The 18,844-nt window shown below is 48.8% G+C and overlaps 1 protein-coding gene and 1 long non-coding RNA gene across 5 annotated transcripts in view; both read right to left on the reverse strand.

The window, feature by feature from the left end:
• ARNT2 (aryl hydrocarbon receptor nuclear translocator 2) overlaps positions 1 to 18,844 on the reverse strand; it is a 155,435-nt gene that overhangs the window by 135,157 nt on the left and 1,434 nt on the right. The window contains exon 1 of one of the 4 annotated variants that reach the window (XM_072801928.1): positions 711 to 732. The exons of the other annotated variants lie outside the window; for them this stretch is intronic. Within the exon in view, the coding sequence (XP_072658029.1) occupies positions 711 to 717 (7 nt within the window). The 5' untranslated portion in view covers positions 718 to 732. Of the gene's footprint in view, positions 1 to 710; positions 733 to 18,844 lie in introns of those variants that run through there. 4 annotated transcript variants of the gene reach the window in all.
• LOC140619017 (uncharacterized) lies at positions 7,944 to 17,339 on the reverse strand. The gene is made up of 5 exons (XR_012018976.1): positions 17,321 to 17,339; positions 12,576 to 12,703; positions 11,715 to 11,871; positions 11,129 to 11,252; positions 7,944 to 8,234 (listed from the first exon to the last, which is right to left on the reverse strand). It is a non-coding gene; the product is annotated as an uncharacterized lncRNA (long non-coding RNA).

Raw genomic sequence — 18,844 nt, forward strand, 5'->3', positions numbered from 1 at the left:
GGACACGGAGGAGCATCCCAGCTCCTGCCTTGCTCACCTGTGAAGCTGGGTGAGTCACAATCTGACTCTGTCCATCTGTAACTTATGCGTCCCACATACTCCTGCTGCATGAGATCATGTCCCAGAAACTGTTAGTGGGTCAAATGGCAATGGACACGAGTACCAACTGCTACACCGCTCGGCAACTTCCCTCGAACACCTCAGGTCTACGTGCAGACGTGCTCAGGGTAAATAAATGCACAGCACTGCCTCCTGCGGTGTTGCAGAAAGGCGCCCGGATCTTCACCCCCTGGCCCACAATAATGCTCCACCCAGTCACCAACAAGTACAAGTGTTACTGTACAGGTGTTACCCTAAGCGCACAGGTACATGGAGCAGACAGAGACTGCCCCCCATTGTCAGGAGGGGCTAGGGGCAAACAGGCAGGAAAGAGAAGAGCTGCACACAGACTGCGACCCCTTAGAGGTCAGATTCAAGAAGAGAGAGAATCGTCAGGGAAGCAGATTCTGAAGAGTCGCAGAGAACTTTCCAAGAGCTGAGACTGTCTAAATGGGAAAAAAGTGTCTTCTCAGTTTCGTGTGTGTCCAAGCATGCACCAAGCAAGCCCTGGATGACTATCAGGCCATGGCTTTATCATGGGGACTCCTATTGTGGCTACAGGGTTAAGACAAACAACCCATACCATCCTAAGGTATATGACCTTCACCTACTTGGCATAACGTTCTACAGCTTTCAGAGTTAGCCTCGGTCTCTCCATTGACGCCGAACTCAGCTTCTCCTCCTCAAACCATGTGGTGAGCTGACTCCCATTTGCTCCATCAGCAGAAGTTGCTTCTCTTAAATCCTGAGGCTCGAAACTCCCTGCCTGCCTTCCACGAAGGATTTCTGGGCACCTGTTTTGTATCAGGTACCATACCAGGCACTGTACTCAAGCTCAAAATTGAGTGGGACGGTCCAATACAGAATCAATGTGTGCTGTGAACCAAAAAATAATAATTTTAAAATGTGTCTTAGAAGACACGTAGTCGAGGCACCTGGATGGCTCAGTGGTTGAGCCTCTGCCTTTGGCTCAGGTCACAATCCCGAGATCCCTGCATCAGGCTCCCTGCAAGGAACCCTCTTCTCCCTCTGCCTATGCCTCTGCCTCTCTCTGTGTGTCTCTCATGAATAAATAAAATCTTAAAAAAGCAATTAAAGAAAAAGAAGAAGACATGTAGCCAAGGGACACAAAGCATAGGTGCCCACGTTTAGCAGAAGGATTCCCAAGTGCTGAGCTTGACCTCACAGGTCAGCCACATCCCCCAAGACTCCCCTCCCTGATGGTGGTCTCTTCTTGCCTTTTCTGCTTGGGTTTATGATCTTATGGCCCCAAACATGGGTTGCTACAATAACATCCAACAAGATAACTTTATGCTGGCCCTATAAATTGAATGGTGATCCCCTCCCCCCAGATTCATATGTCAAGGCCCTAACTCCTAGCATGATGGCATGTGGAGGCAGAGCCCCCAGGACGTGGCTAGGTTTAGAGGAGGTCTTGAGGGTGAGGCCTTGTGCTGGGATTAGTGTCTCTAGGAGAAGAGGCAACAGCAGAGAACCTGCTTCCCCCTCCCACCCGTGCAGACACAGCGAGGTGGCCGTCACATGCCAGAAGAGGGGATCTCATCAGGAACCAGATCAGCCCACATCTCGATCCTGCACATCCCAGACTCTAAACTGAAAAAGAGAACTTTTGTCATTTAAGCCATCTGGTCTCCCACACTTTGTCATAGCGGCCTGGGGTTGATTAACACCACTGGTCAATGGTGCCCAGTCATAAAGAATGTTTTCGATTTGGGAAACATGTTCCTCTACACAAGATAACTTAACCTGGTCAAGAGCAATCAGACATTCTTTCCTTTTCACAGACCCCAAGGGAGAAGAGCCATGAGACTGGTGACCATGACCTAGCATCAACCACGCCCTCCCTTCTGCTAGCCCTGACCACTCCAGGAAGCCTTGGAGGCCTTTGAGAAGTTCAACTTTGCTGGGATGGACAGAAGGTCAAGAAAGACCGAATTCTGTGGGCAGCTGGGGCTGCCTTCTATCCTACAAAGACGGCACCCTAAAACCAACTCTGCTCCTCTAGCTATGCTCAAAGTAGATAGTACGGGGACTGGCAGGGCCCAGGTATGGCTGAGGGGCCACTAGTACCCCACACCTACATTCAGAATCTGCATCAACCTCAACGATCTTTTACCCTGGCCACAGAAGGAGCACAGCCAGCATCACATGTTCACATGACCACCTCTTCTGTATCCACGGACTGATATACAGTGCTCTCCTCTATCCTAAATGTACTCTTCTAGAAGTACTTAATTCACTTGAGCCTTGTGGATAGACTTGGGGACCTGAAATAGGGACCACAACCTCCCCCGCTCCAGGTCATCCCATAGAAATGTCAATGAAATAGCCAACTTTACTGAGAGGGTGGGAAAAAACATGCCCATCAGGACTCCACGTGCACACGGCCACTCTGGGGTCCCAGGAGTGAAAGCCTGCCACACCTCAGCAAGTCAAAGATGGGAGCTACTCAGAGTCCTATAGAGGCCCCGCACTCCGTTGGTCTTCTCTGTCTTTGCTATGGTCTGTTTGCACTACACTTGGTTTAGGTGTGCATTTCTTCTGGTTTATCCCTGCCACCTCTGACCAGAGCTCTACCATGGGCACAGAATGGGAGGTCTCCCCACCGTCTCGCCCCCCTCCCACGTGCTCTTGCATCCTCTCTGTGCTAAATGCTCTATAATTTTTTCCATTTTCTAATTCATTAATTCCCCATTCATCTGTGTTTAGTAGCTATTAAATCTGCCCATGGATCTCCTGATTTTATTTTTCAATGCTATCATTTCCTGACAGCCCACTTGGATTTAACAGCAGCTGGCCAGTTGGCTGCCTTCAAGTGGCTCCTGAGGACCCGGAGAAGGAGCATCTCATGAGGATCTACAACCAATTCAAGATCTGAGGCCTCCTTTCCAGTTCTCCTGAGCTCTAGAAGGCCTAGATACCTGAGTGAAAAGGTGCATCTTCCCCAGGAAAAATGAGATGAAATGTTCTAACAACCAAGCTGCAAGTGAGGAAGCAGATTGAATTTGATGAGAAAAAATAATGCAGTAAGATGGGGTATAACAAGAAATTTCTATCAGTTATATAAACATCGTTTCATGCATTAAGGTTCAAAATCAGTAAATTAAGGCTTAAAATGGCCTTCTTAGATGTTTTGACATTAATTTCCTTTTTACTGATTTTAAATTTTGACCATGGCTTTCTTTGTCTCTGCATGAGCCCGAAAGAGCATAGCCAATCCTTTTATTTTCAAACCTATGAATCACTTTTTTCAGGTTGTAAATAGTAGTATATGATGGTATAGTTTGGAAATCTATTGTTCTACTTAATTAAGAGAATCTTAATGCTTCTCTGAAAAGCCACCATTTCCCAGGCAAAGATGACACACTGAACTCCTGCCCCATCTCTCTCCTTATCCTGACACCCGAGGATATTCCAGTCCTGGATGCCAACAAGCTGGCAGTTTCTCTGGGGAAAGAAACGAGAGGTTTAGTTTCTAAAGAAATTTAAATCTCTCCAAAGCAATCAAGGAGTTGGGGAGTGGGAGAAGAGATGGAGGACCATTGTGAGAAGTCTACATCTAATAAACAATTTCTAGAAAGAGAGAATAAAGGATTTATTTAAAAAGAAAAAAAAGTATTCAGGGGCACCTGGGTGGCTCAGTGGTTGAGCGTCTGCCTTCGGCTCAGGTTGTGATCCCGGAATTCTGGGATTGAGTCCTGCATCAGGCTCCCTACAGGGAGCCTATTTCTCCCTCTGCTTCTCTCTGTGTCTCATGAATAAATAAATAAAATCTTTTTAAAAATTAAAAAAGTATTCAGCCCTGAAAGCCAGAAAGGGCCCACTGAATAAATGAAACAAATCCCCACACCAAGGACCAAACCTTCATTTTATAGATGAGAAAAACCCAAAGAGAAAAAAAGCAGAGTGCCCAAGAGCACAGGGGAGCCAGCTCCAGGACGGGGACACGGTTCTCCTCCTACACCCTCATGCTGCCCAGTGCCCCGTCCCAGGACAGCCTGCTCATCCACCCACCACCTTCCTCCTAAAGCCACCCAGAAGCGCCAGGGTGAGGCATCAGAACAGCCTCACCACTCCCCAGCTGTGAAATGGGGCTACTAACCCCAACTACTGGGAAGACCCAATGGTTCATGGATCCAGAGCCAGGTGAGTTAGTTAGCAGTGGGCATGGTCCTGGCTCAGCCACCTCTGTGGACCTCAGGGTGTCCAGGAAACAAGGGCGGCAGCAGCAGCTGGGGACGGCTCTGAAATGCAAATGTCACCTCCCTCAATCCTGGCCTCCTGACAGAGCCTCAGAGCGGGGGGCGGGGGGGGGGGGCGCAGAGGGGCAGCTCGCTGGTCAAGAAGCCTGCCCTGCGGTGACCATGATGTTGAGACAGGGCAAGCAGGAGCCAAGTCACTACTTGTGCGGCTGCGCCACCTAGTGGGAGACAGGCCTAACAGACCTGCACCTGCAGGGAGCGTCCCAGCGCCCACTCCTCCCGCCCAAGGCCCTCTGGCCCTCCAACCCTCCTGCCGGCCGCCTCCAACAGACCGTCCAGACACAAAGGACAGTCAGTGTTGTCTTTTCTAACACTGTGTCCCCAGCACCTAAGCACCATGACTGAAAATGGGCAGACAGGTGACAAACTTGTTGAATGGATAAAGACAAAAAGGCACAAGTCCTAACTTCTAACTTGTCCACAAGATATACAAACTGGCCCCAGTTTGGGCCAGTTAAACAGGTGGAAGGAGATGGGGGCACCAAGCCACCACCTGCACAGGCAGGTTCCAGGCGCAGTCTGGGCACCCTTTTGGGTAGTCTGCCTGGAGCCTGGAAGGGGTGGGAGGCAGGGCATCACAGGTCTGAATTCTGGGGCAAGACCAGGAGGGAAAGTAGCAGGAGGGGCAGGGTGAGGAGGAGGACACAGCCAGGCCCCCAGCAGTGTGTGTGGGGGGTGCTGGCTGTGAGGAGTGGGGACACCAGGGGCAGGGGCAGCACCCCCAGCAATGAGACAGGGAGGAGGGGCTGCATGCATACAAGAGCCCCCAACAACCCCAGCATGCCCAGGGGAGATGGGGGCTTATGGGGGCTTCCTGTTTCCTAAGAGCCCCCTTCTTCCATAAGCACACCTAGTTGTGTCCTCCCCTAGTCCTTCCTGTATGGCTGGAAAGATGCTCCTCCCTTCCAGACCCTTGTCGTGCTCCACAGCACCATGGCTCCAAGAGAAGCAGGACTGTGAGAGGCGGCACCATGTGCCCAGTGTTTACCCTGTGCCAGGCATCACCCTGAACACCAAGAAATATAACCCTCTCGTCCTTACCACAAACCAATGAGGCACCCCGTTTTACATGTCAAGGAGTGGCAGCAATGGGACAGCCACCAGTGGGCCAGGTCTACCCAGCCTGCCTCCATCCAGCACAAGGTGGCACCTTGCTCACTCCCAACCTGGAGCACACAGAACAGGCCCCCCTGCACCCATAAGGGAGCCGTGTCGTTTCACAGATGGGTAAACAGAGGCCCTCATCTTCTGTAGTGCCTCCTAGCAGACGGCACTCACATCAGCCCCAAGCACAGAGCAGAGGCCTCAGAGTTCTGACACATCTGCCCAGCAAGGTGAGCCACCATAACCTCGGGTCGGGGATGGTCCCAACATCTCCACCCTCACTGGCTCCTGGGTCTCTGATCAGAGAGAAGGGGGGGGGGCATGTGGAAGGGGGAGGAGGTAGAGAAGGAGGAGGAAGATGAAGGAGAAAGAAAGAGGTGAGGTGGCAAGAAGGAGGAGGGAGGGATTCTCAAACTTTGGAAAACACAGCAAGTCTCTGCAGGCAAATCACACGAAAAAATAATTTTTTTTAAGTCACTAGATCTTTCTTTATAAAATCACAGCAAAACACCAACTTGCTTTTAAGTGAAACCTAGAAGGAGCAAATAAACTTCCTTAACATAAATGAAAATACACATCTAAGCCAGGATGTGCACCAGCAACAAGGAGCAGGACAAATCACATGCTAATTACTGTCTGAATGAAGATCTAGTTGTTAATTGCAGCGTGTTTCAGGCATTTCCACATGAGCAACTCACCTGAAAAGCTTTTCAATTTGTATGTCGGGAAAGTTGGTAATTAAACACTTCAAATCCCTATTGACTTTATTAGAGATATGATAATCCCTACACAGTTAGATTATAATTATTTTATTTGTCAAATGAAGTTGATATTTAGTTTAGGAAAGTATTAGCCTCACAGCCTTTTTTAAAACTCTCCTGGGACCTGTACTCGACAAGGAGTGTCTGGAGCTGCCCATAAATGGCTGCAGAATCCTGAGAAGGCTCACCAGGCGTGCAAGGAATGGCATCTACAACCACCGATGCCCTTCCTCGGCCTTGTCTTCTCAGGACCCTGACTTCGTCCACTCAGAGACTGCCCCCCTTTCTGAGTGACAATTGCTAAAAGCAGTCTTGTGATACAAAGTCACTTTGGTAATGTATCTGATAAAGAATTTAAAAAGTGGGATCCCTGGGTGGCGCAGCGGTTTGGCGCCTGCCTTTGGCCCAGGGCACGATCCTGGAGACCCGGGATCGAGTCCCACATCGAGCTCCCGGTGCATGGAGCCTGCTTCTCCCTCTGCCTGTGTCTCTGCCTCTCTCTCTCTCTCTCTGTGACTATCGTAAATAAATAAATTAAAAAAAAAAAAAAGAATTTAAAAAGTGCAGGAGCCTGGGTGGCTCAGCAGTTGAGCGTCTGCCTTTGGCTCAGGGCGTGATCCTGGTGTTCCAGGATCAGATTCTGCATCAGGCTCCTGCAGGTAGCCTGCTTCTCCTTCCTCTGCCTGTGTCTCTGCCTCTCTCTGTGTCTCTCATGAATAAATAAATAAAATCTTAAAAAAAAAAAAAAGAATTAAAACTGCAACCCCAATGCAACCATGAGACAACACCAGACAAAACCAAATTGAGGGATGGTTTACAAAATGATTGGCCTATACTTGGCCACAATGTTAAGGCCAGAAAAGAAAAACAAACAAAAACAAAGAAGCCTCTGAGCAATTACTCCAGAATTGTAAAGGGACATCACAAGGTTGGATCCAGAAGGTATGATGTTAAGTGAAATCAATCAGACAGAGGCAGACAAATACCATACGATTACACTTAGATATGGAGTATAAGAAACAAAACAAATGAACAAATAAAAAAAAAACAGATTCTTAAATACAGAGAACCAACTGGTGGTGCTGGGGGAAGGGGGAGGTGATATGATACAAAGGAGATAAAGAGTTATGTATAAACATCCAGTCATAAAATAAGTAAGTCCCAGAGATGAGAAGTACAGCATGGAGAATATAGTCAACAGTGTGTGGCAACCTCACTTACAGGGATGAGCATGAAGTCACGTAGAGACTTGTTCAATCACTATGTTGTGCACTGACACGGATGTGACTCGCCCACCTGACACTGATGTGACTCGCGCACCTGACACTGATGTAACTTGCGCACCAACACTGATGTAACTCGCCCACCTGACACTGATGTGACTCGCACACCTGACACTAATGTAACATCGTGTGTTAATTATACTCCAGTTAAAAAAAGATCCTACAAAAAAGGAGAGACATCATTGCTCAATACAATTTGTAATCTTGGACCACACCTAGGTCCAGGAAATCAATGTTTCGGGCTCTGAAGAACACATGGTTTAAGTATTAATAAGGTCTCTGGGTTAGTTAGTACTGTCTAATTAATGCTAATTTCCTGAGTTGGGTCACAAAGTGTGGTTCTATGAGAGAATGTTCTCCTTCCCAGTGATGGGGGTGTCGCTAAACACCACAATCAAGAAAGAACTGAGACATCTTCGGAGCAGCTTTTATTGCAGTGTGGGGACAGACCTGTGGGCGAGCACTGCCCTGGGATTGCGAGGCCAGACTGATTGTATACTCTCAGGTTTGGGGCGGGGGAGATAACGTGTCTCAGGAATTTCTGCATGTTGAAAGCAGGTGTCCAGGACCCCGGAGGTCTGGCTGGGAGCAAGGTAAGATTGTTTCCAGTCTCTCCAAAAACTCGAAGGCAGCCTTGAGTCCCCTGAGGAACACCATGCTCTGCGGATCTCAGGGGATGACATGATTCTTCATTGGTTTGCCATCTGGGAGACATGGAGACCGATTCAGTCATTCACTCAACAAATATGTGTTAAGCATATTTGTATACAGCAATTAGGTGCCAGGCCTCGTTCAAGGTACTGGGGACAGCGTGGTTTAAAAAATAAAGTCCCGGGGATCCCTGGGTGGCTCAGCGGTTTAGCACCTGCCTTCAGCTCAGGGTGTGATTCTGGAGTCCTGGGATCGAATCCCACATCAGGCTCCCTGAGTGGAGCCTGCTTCTCTTTCTCTCTCTCTTTCTCTCTCTCTCTCTCTGTCTCTCAAGAATAAATAAATAAAATCTTTTAAAAAATAGTAAAAAATAAAGTCCCAACTCACAGGGAAATGAAATGACTCCAGGGTTTCTGGCAAATCCATGCATGTGCTCCCCACCACCTCCACCAAAATACCCCCCAATTCCCATACCTCACCCATGTCCCCTGCCTTGGGACGCGGTGCCCCACTCACCCAGTGACTGAGTCAGGAGCCCTGCTGCTCGGTCCCCCCATCAGCCATATCCAGCCTGTCATCCGGCTCACCTGGTGTGTCACTGCTTAAGTACCTCAGGCTCCCTGCACCTCCCCCCATGTCCACTGCCCCCTGAGGAGGCCTCCCCCACCCCCACCCAGACTGTCCACACGGCCTTGCAGCAGGTGTCCCTCAGCCGGCTGGTGGACTCAACAGCCGGGGAGATCTTTCCAGAACCGTCCTCCCATCACATCACACCCTGCTCACAACACTTCGGGGGCTTCCTGTTGCACCTGGAAACAAAGACTCCTTTCTTTCCTCTTACTTATTTTAATGATAGCCTCATGCATGCAATTCCTTAATAAACAGCTGACTCTCCAACCACACACCCGGCTTTGCACACAACTGTGAGCACGCAGTTGGCATTCAAATTAATATTTGTTTAATCAGGTGGATAAGCAATTAAAATAATTAATGTCTGGTTTTGGCCAGTGAATGGAGATTCACTGCCACTGGGGACCTGGAGGGGGGTGGGTAGGAACTGTAGGAGGTGCAGGCCTGGCCTATCTGGGGGACACACGGACAGATGCTGAGGGCTGTCAGCTGAGGGCTGACATCAGGGAAAGGCACAGGCCCCTGTCCTAACTGGAGCTGTACGCCCGAGCTCACCCCTTCAGCATCCTTTCTCTGTCCATCAGAGGAGCAGGCTGGGGTACACCTGCCCCCTGCTGTCAGGCATGCTGTCAATCCCTTGCATGAACTCTCCCAACTGTGCCTGTTCTAGAGAACATTCTGGAGAACTGTTGAATATGTGTGCAGTCAACCTGTTTTGCTCAGCATCCTCCTACCTGCCCCCACCCCAGGACAAGAGCACAGCACCCTCCATGTGGGGAGGCAGGGTGCTCAGGGAAGGCTGCCTGAACCGAACTGGAAGTTTTCTGGTATGAAATGCTTTCAAAAGGAGAGAACACAGCTGTGATCCTTGATCACATTCATTCATTTTATTCTTTGGGGGACTTGGAATCCATCAAGCATATCAAATTATGGCAAATGATCCCAGACTACGCCTCATTTCAAACTGCTGATGGGATAAAAACATCAATGCTGTTCTAAAAATAATAATAAAAAAATTTTGCAGTTCCGGTATTTCACATTTAAATTAACTTCCTTCCCGGGTATCATTATTAGCTGAGAAGCGTCATCCTGCTCTCACGGCCACCATGGTTTCCTACCCTCAAGTGGTGGTCATGAGAGCTGGTCCCTTCACATTCTGCTGGCCACTCGCCCCACAGTCATCTGGGCTCCATCGGCCAGACATCATACAAAGTCCCATCCCTGCAGACTGGCCTTCCCCACCCGGGTACGGCAGCAGGTTCAGCAGTATCCATGGCCCCGAACCCCCTAATGCCAGCCCCATGCCACCTCCTCCACTGTCCTTGGCCTCTGGCCTCTGTCCAGCAAGCAGTCTAGACATACCAGTGCCCCCCACAGGTAAACACTGTGTGGACACTCCTCTGCCCCTGCCCACCCCTTGCCAGGTTTCCCAGATGCTTTGCCACATAGTCAGAGGTCCCTCCAAAATGAGAGAATATCATTTGGGTATAGCCATGAATTAAAAACTTGGGGGAATAATTAACGTCAAGCCTCCTGGTGCCTCAACATCTGGAAGTGAGCTCATTAATTGATGTTATAAAGAGCAGTATTGTAGGTGTCCGGGCCTCCCTTCCGTCACTTAGCAATTTCAGTGGCTTTTTCTTTCATCACCATGAGGACAGTTTGGTGGGCTGGTCATAAAATGGGCAGGAAGATGCCCCCACTCAACAGGTGAAGAGCCTCAGGTGGCCAGAGAGGGTCACCCAGGGCCCCAGGGAGAATCTGGTGTCTGGAAGAGGACCCTCCTCCCCTCTGGTTCCCCACTCTGCTGCCAGCAAGGTCTTCACTGATCTGGCTCTCGAAGGCCGGGGATCCACCCACAAAGCTTGGTTTGAGCACCAACTCCCCAGATGCTCTCCTGGGGGTCCTTCCCCCTGCCCTACATACATTAAGTCTCTCCTTTCATCACCTGGGCCTGGGTAAACAGGTGCCCAATGCAGGTGTCACCAGATCAAATACACGTGCGCGCGCGCGCGCACACACACACACACACACACACACTCTACCCTCACCCCTTAAAACCTCCCAAATGTGCATCTGAAGTAGAAATAACTGCCATGAACTGTCTAAGCCACAAAGCACAGGCAAAGGGTATACCCACACACACCCAGAGCCCTGGGGACTGATCAGCCAGGGGGTCAGCTGGGAAATGCGTCCTAGAGACATGTGTGCATAGTCAGCAATGATCCAAGGTTTCTGGGACGGTGAACATTCCCCACTGCTGGAGAAGGCCTTGTGGAGGAAGTGAAGGGGGACCATGTCCTGCTCTTCTACTTACATAGTGGGGACCCCAGGCACGTCTCTGAGCCAGGCTGAGCCTTTGCACTAACCTCTGTGGAAACCAATAGGAATAAGAACACATAAACCCATTCAACTGTCCAATTCTGCTTCCAGGAGTGAACCTAAGGGCAGAAAGAAATCATGTAGTTACATCTTTCTCTCCAGGGACATCTATGACCATAGATGGTCATAAACATAAGAGACTAAGGGAACAGACTAGGGCAGGGCCCTAGAACAGAATCTGCCAGCATCCCTACCATTGATGAAGGGAGGATATAGCAAAAACAGAACAATACATCCAGAATCTAAGAGCTAGGGGGAAAGTCTGTAATAACACATACAAAAATGTTAATAGTGAGTGGGGGGAACTACCTTCCCGTTTTTGTATATTTGCCAACTTTTTTTTCCCCTAATGAATACTTATCCTTATTGCTGCAGTCGGGGGAGGGGAAGATTATGAGGTAAAGAGAGGGGGACCCCTCCACAGGCGCAAGGGGACCCCAGGCTCTGGCCACTCACAGCATAGCCAAAGTGGTCAAAGACACCCCCCTGCTTCTCACATGATGTGCGAAACTGGGAATCACCTGCTTGTGAACATTTTTGCTTCTTTGTGGATTTGCCTGGGAAATGGTCAAACTGTTGCAGTTCTGAAAGCTACAGAGGCTCCTTATCTGCAAAGAGTCCCGGCCTCCAACTGCTGCTCCAGCCTGCAGCATCCAATCACAGGGCACTGGATGTATCCTTTGAACAGAAAGGACACGGCTCCTGCCTCCGGGCACTGAATCTAGGGCCAGTCCAGAGTCTACCTTATTTGCAGCTGCTGGTAACTACACACTCCTCCACACACAAAACAGAAGGCAGGAAGGGGAGCACCCCTTCCGGGAGGACCCTAGGGGGACTTTAATAAAGACCCGGGTGAGGATGGGCCTTCCACTATACTACCAGCTGGTCGCCGGGTTCTTACCAGCCTAACCTCCCTCCTTCTGGGGAGGATGATAAGATTTGTGCATCTCCAAGCTTCCTTTATAATGAGATAAAGTGTGGAGGAACTGGTTGGGGTAGGGACTACCCTGAGAGGATTTACAGATCAAAATCAGTTCCCACAAATAAAGGCCAGAATCTAAACTAGACAGCTCTGGCCTACCGTTTCAGAGACCCACAAATTTACGATCTATGGCTTTGCTTTCTTGTCTCCAAGGCAGGCATGTACAGGCAGCCACATCCAAGACTGTAACACAATTCCCTGGCACCCGTGCACCCATGTACCCGTGCACCCATATACCCGTGCATCCATGTACCCGAGCACCCACTGTACTGGATGCCCACTGCCCAGCAGGTGGTATGGCAGGTGCAGGGGCTGCACAGGAAAGAAGGCATTCCTTGCCCCCCTGGGGCCTACAGGCCAGCAGGAGACCCAGGCATTGACCAATGAGCACACAATTTACCATTTCACTCCCGATGAGAAGTGCTCCAAATGCAGAAGGCCCCGACAGAGTGCAGGACAGGCAGGCTGGATCCGGATCAAGGCGTCAGGAGAGCCCCCACCCCACCTCCAGCTGGGTCAGAATTCAAGCTGAGATCAGGAGAAGGGAAACACCTCAGTGTGGGCAGTAAGTGAGCAGTGGGGTGGTAGAAATAGATGAACACGTTGTCAGCAAAAGCCCTGGGGTGGACAGGCTGGCCGGGAGACCGCATTCAGCCCACAGGGCATCCCATGTGGTGCCCGCGGCCACCAGCCTGCCCTGTGCCATAACCGCTCCCACCAGCCGGACCACACCAGGCTACACTTGACACATGACAGCCCAGCACTACCGTGACTTTAGGACGGGGTGGAGGGGAGGATGCAGAAAGGATGTCCCCAAGCATGCAAGTGGAGCTCTAAGTAGGGGTGCTGCCTGGGGTTGGGGGAGCTTTTGGGATCTCATCCTCCCTGAGAAGAATACTCAGAGGAGCTACTGCAAGGCTGATGTCCCTCCCAAAGTGCTCCCGTCTGCAGCCAGGGTCCCCAGGGCCCTGTGGCCACCATCTGTTCACAGCTCAGCCCCATGTCCTGGGTCACCCTAAGCCAACTGGTTCACTCCAACCCAATCGTCCCAGCTGAGGCCTCAAGCAGGCCTGCTGGGCCCTGTGCCCCTACCACCCAGGCAGCAGGACAGCAGCCTGGGCCACCACTCCTCCTCTTTCCTCACAGTCTTGCTTGCCCCTCACCACATAGTCCTGACGGTTCTGCCCCCAAAAGAAAGTCACTGGTGTGGGTGCCCACGGGGGAGGTGCCTGGCCCCACTGCTAATGGACCAGAATGGGCCTGGTGCTCCCAGTGCCGTTCAGCATCCTGGCCCCAAAGCACATCTCACCTCCTCCCTCTTCTCTCCCTCTCCCTTGCCAGCCAGGCCCCCGTCAGCAGCCTCCAACTGCAGTCCTGCCTCTCCTCCTCCTTCCAGTCTGCTCTCCACACAGCAGCCAGGGACAGCACGGTGAAGTGGCAGTCAGGGCGTGGCTCTCCCTGCCTCAGAGGTGGCTTCCTCTGGGGCCCTAACCCAAGCTCCATGACCTCCCATGAGCCGGCTTCCAGCCACAGGCTGGCTTCCTGCACCACTTCACCCTTGCTCACCGTCCTCCACCCACTCTGGCCTGCTCTGGTTCCTCAAAGCAGACCGGCACTTTTGACCTCAGGGCCTTTGCAGAGGCTTTTCCCTGTGTCCAGAATGTGCCTCCTTGCCCCTGTCTCTCTTCATTCCTGAGATCTCAACTTACAGGTTGCCTCCTCGAGGCAAGAATATAGAAGACAGCCTCTTCAACAAATGGTGCAGAAACATGCAGAAGAATGAAAGGGAACCACTCTCTGAAACCGTAACACAAAACTAGATTCAAATGGATGGAAGATCTAAATGGGAGACCTGAAACCACAAAACTCCTAAAAGGAAATGTAGGCAGTCATTTTGGACATTGGCCATCACAACATCTTTCTAGAAGCATCTCCTCAGGCAAGGGAAACAAAAATAAAAATGAACTATTGGGACTTGAACAAGATAAAATGCTTCTGCACAGTAGAGGAGAACGCTAACAAAACAAAAAGGCAGCCCACTGAATGGGAGAAGATATTTGCAAATAGACACTTCTCCAAAGAAGACATCCAGACGGCCAACAGACACATGAAAGATGCTCCACATCACTCAGTATCAGGGAAATGCAAGTCAAAACCTCACACCAGTCATAATGGTTAAAATCAACAACACAAGAAACAAGTGTTGCTGAGGATGTGGAGAAAAAGAAACTCTCGTGCACTGTTGGCAGGAATGCAAACTGTTGCAGGCATTCTGGAAAATAGTACGGAGGTTCCTCAAAAAATGAAAAATAGAATTATCATATGAACCAGCAATTCTACTGGGTGTTTACCCAAAGAAAATAAAAACTAATTCAAAAGGGTACATGTAACCCTGTGTTAACTACAGCATGATTTATAATAGCCAAGACTAGAAAGGAACCCAAGTGTCTATCAATAGATGAATAGAGATGTGATACATACATATATATATATACACACACACACACACACACACACACAACGGAATATTAGTGATAAAAAAGAATGAGATCTTGTCACTGTAACATGAACGAACCTAGAGGATATTATGCTCAGTGAAATAAGTCTGACAGAGAAAGACAAATACTATATAATTTCACTTATGAGAGCTAAAAACAAAAAAATAAACAAAAATTCATAAATACAGAGAACCCAAACTGATGGTTGCCAGGAAGGAGGGGAGTCAGGAGATGGGCAAAATGGGTAAAGGGGCATGGGAGGTCCAGGCTTCCAGTTATGGGATGAGTAAGTCACAGGAATAAAAGGTAGAGCACAGGGCATAGAGCTAATGGTATCATAATAGTGCTGTGTGGTGACAGGTGGTAGCTGCACTTGTGATGAGCCCAGCATAACGCATAGTGTTGCAGAATCACTATGTTGTACCCCTAAAACTAATGTAACACTGCATGTCAACTATACTCAACCGCAACAAAAAATAAAGTCATATAGGGGCACATAGGTGGCTGAGCAGGTTAAGCATCTATCTGCCTTCGGCTCAGGTCATGATCCCAGGGTCCTGGGATAGAGCCCCACATCCAGCTCCCTGCTCAGTGGGGAGCCTGCTTCTCCCTCTGCCCCTCCCCCTGGCTCATGCTTTCTCTCTCTCTCAAATAAATAAAAATCTTTTAAAAAAAGAAAATCAGATAAATTTTACAAAGTTAAACTAAACCTGAAATATAATCTCATAAAGCATTTCATTACATATTACATATCTGTTTTACATAATTAATATCTATTTTATTTTACAAATGTATACATATCCATGTTAGAATGCATCCCATCTCTGCAGCAAACAGTGAGTGGTAGGAACTTGATCATAAAACACTGCCTATCAGAACCTCCTGTTACCTTAACATTAGACCAGGATATCCATCACCTCAGCCAAGATCCATGGGTCCCCGTGTCCACCTTGTCTCACCTATAAAACATCTCATAATAGGGAGCAGTAATGATGTTTGTGTTAAGTGAATACTTGCAATTGCTCGTGCAAGATAACAAGCAAATATCAGGACGTCTCGATGAATCAACCAAACTCTTTAAACGACGACTGCCTACAAATCCGAGGATATAATGTCCTTTAACTTTTTTTTTGTAAGAACTGTCATATCAGAGAGCTTTGATTCTAAACTGATCGATATCACGTTTGCTTTGTATGGAGTGATCTATAAGAGAAAGCAATAAAATCAAATGCTAACAAAAACTTAAAAAAAAAAAAGATCCTCCAAGAGACAAACCTCAAATTGCCTTCATTTTTTCCTACCATTAACAATTTTATAACTAACTTATTTGTGTGATTCTTTATGGCTATGTGTGCCTGTGGGCTGTAAGTAGCTCAGTGGCAATGGCTGTCCTGGTTTTACTCATAGTTTTATCTGATCACCTGGAACCTAGCTCTTGGTACCTGACACATAATAGTTCCTTAGTAAATATTGGCTGAGGAAGAAATAAATCTCTTTTTTAGGTATCATTCCTTTCACTTGGCAGAAGCCAAAAGGCTCTCAGCTCATCACTACGCTCATAGCACATGGTAAACTTTATAAAGATTTTTTTTTTAACTTTATAAAGATTTTTACTGAAAAGAAGACCAACACTATATGTTAACTAACTGAATTTCAATAAATTTGAAAAAAAAAAAAAAGAGAGAGAGAGAAGACAACCGTATGTTTTACATGTGGATGGTCTGGCAGCAAAATGGACTTTTTGCCTAATGCATGGTACTAGACTGATTCTAAACACACGTTTTCAAAACATCCCTGAAATGCCTACACAGCGTGTAACTGATGGTGTGTCAGAGTGTCGAACTGGCAGTTTCTGCCTCAGAAGGAGATAAAACAGCGACGTGTCTTGCATTGACCGGTTCGCGGGTTCCACGGAACATAGTATGTAAAGAACTCGGGACTTACGTGGTCAGCTCGGTGGGACATCTATCTCTACGTAGGGCAGGGCCACTGGCCACAAGCACCCCATGCCTCCCTCCCAGATTCTGAGTCTATCCCACTGTCGGTGTCCCTCTGGATCCCCAAAAGCATTGATAGGACAGCCACTGGAGGGCTCCCCAGGCCTTCACAAGTCTGCCCACATAACACCAGCCCAGAATGACCCTACATTCTCTGTAGGACATACTCTCTCTTTTAAAGGCCAGGTTTCAGAAGCTAGCTCCCCACAAGGCTTTCTCTGGGTTCCCGGCATGATGCAGGCACAGCCGTCCAACATGTATTCCCTTGTACCTTCTGTTATGAAGTTATTCTCCTTATGCCTCCCCTGTTAGCCTCAGAACCCCCTGAGGTCAAAGAGCATCCTTCCTGACCTTACAATCTCCTGAACCCTGCAGAGTGCTTGGTACATCAAAAGTGTTCAATGTGTCTGTTGGACTGACCCAAACGTCCCTACGTCTACAGCTGTTTACCCAGAGGACCTTCCTGGACCATGCAATCAGTTCCAAACTAAAATGTCAAAGACCAGAAACACGGAGAGAAAAGAAGTCTAGTAGCTGATTTCAGGAAAAAAGAAAAAGAAAAAGAAAAGGAAAAGAAAAAGAAAGAAAGAAATTAATTCTAAGTCTCTGAAACATTCCTTTAACATGTGCAAGCATGCCTTATTAATTACCTTGCAAATGCTCATTGCAGGAAATGTCCTGATAATGTCTAATTCCTGATGTTCTCTGGTCTGACTGTACCTGAGTCCCTCATGCTTCAGCTACAAAAGATTAAGGTGGAGTGATGGCATTGGAAAAGAAGTCCCCTTGTGCCCTGTGCCATTTCAGTTACCGATAACCCTCTACGCGTGAAACTAATCCAAACCTTCCCTATTCCATATGAATCAGAAATGCCTAAATATCACCCAAAAAGGAAGGGAAGCAAATAATGCACACTTGCAACAGAAGTTTCTAGGACTCCATTCCCCAGTGTAGAGGACATATGTCATCCCCAGCCAGAGAGAATAGGGAAAATCAGCGTCTGGAAGTATGGAATGTCAGGTGTCACTGGAGACCCAGACTGCGGGGACAGAAGCCAGGAGAATTGTGGAGAGCCCAGGCTTTCTCCTCAGAGAGCATACCTCCCTCGGAGAAGCTGCTAGAATCCGGACCTAAAAGCCAAACAGGAGATTTGGAACAGGCAAATCAGAGGTTTAAATGGAGCTCCTATGGCCTGAACTACCAGACAATGTGAAGACTTCAGCTTTGTCCAGTGTCACGGACCCCAGATTACCCTCACCACGCCTCACAGAGCAGGGGTGCTGTGTGCTGAGGGGTGTGCTGGCAGGCAGCCGTGAGCTAGGAAAACGCACAAGTTGGCAGGTGTACAGAGGTGACAGGCTGTGGCCTTTGTACCCTAGGCACGAAGTAGCAGCACAAATAAATCTCGGTGCCTCCCGGTGCATTTGCCTATGTTTACCAAGCTCTTACTCTTTGCAAAGCAACAACATCTGGGGAGAGGTGTGATGCAGGAGGAGGAGGAGGTGTTCAAAGATGCGTCGGAGGACTCCTGCCCTGGATCGATGGACTCTGGGCAACAGGCTTGGGTGCCTGGCCTCTCTTTGCCAATCAAATCTGAAGTCTTGGGCACCTGGGTGGCTCAGTGGCTGAACATCTGCCTTTGGCTCAGGTTGTTGATCCCGGGGTCTTGGTATTGAGTCCTGCATCAGGTTCCCCACAGGGAGCCTGCTTCTCCCTCTGCCCGTGTCTCTGCCTCTCTCTGTGTGTCTCTTGTGAACAAATAAATAAATAAAATCTTAAAAGAAAAAAAATCTGAAGTCTTCTCTTGGGCTTTGCTGTATCCCTTCAAACTGTATCTTTTCTCCCAAAGGAGAAGGTAGATGTTCATACTGGACAAGAACCACATGGCCCACAGATCTGAGTGTCATCACAGGGGACTGGAGAAGAGGAAAGACTTTTCATTTGAGAAGACCTCTCTGTGCTCGGGATGTCTGGCATGTCTGCCAATGCAGATAAGACCAGAAGACACCTGGTCTGCCAGGCAAGCCAGGTGTTTCCAGAGAGTAAAACAACCCCTCACCTGCATCCTGTGAGTCTCCCACCTTTGAAGGCACAGGAAGCTGCCCCATATTTGTCTCAGACAGCTGGTGGAACAGTGTAAGGGACAAAAACCATTTTGAACGGTGACATGAGGG

Source organism: Canis lupus, chromosome 2, assembly GCF_048164855.1.
Source record: "Canis lupus baileyi chromosome 2, mCanLup2.hap1, whole genome shotgun sequence".
In the NCBI taxonomy this organism is placed as follows: domain Eukaryota; kingdom Metazoa; phylum Chordata; class Mammalia; order Carnivora; family Canidae; genus Canis; species Canis lupus.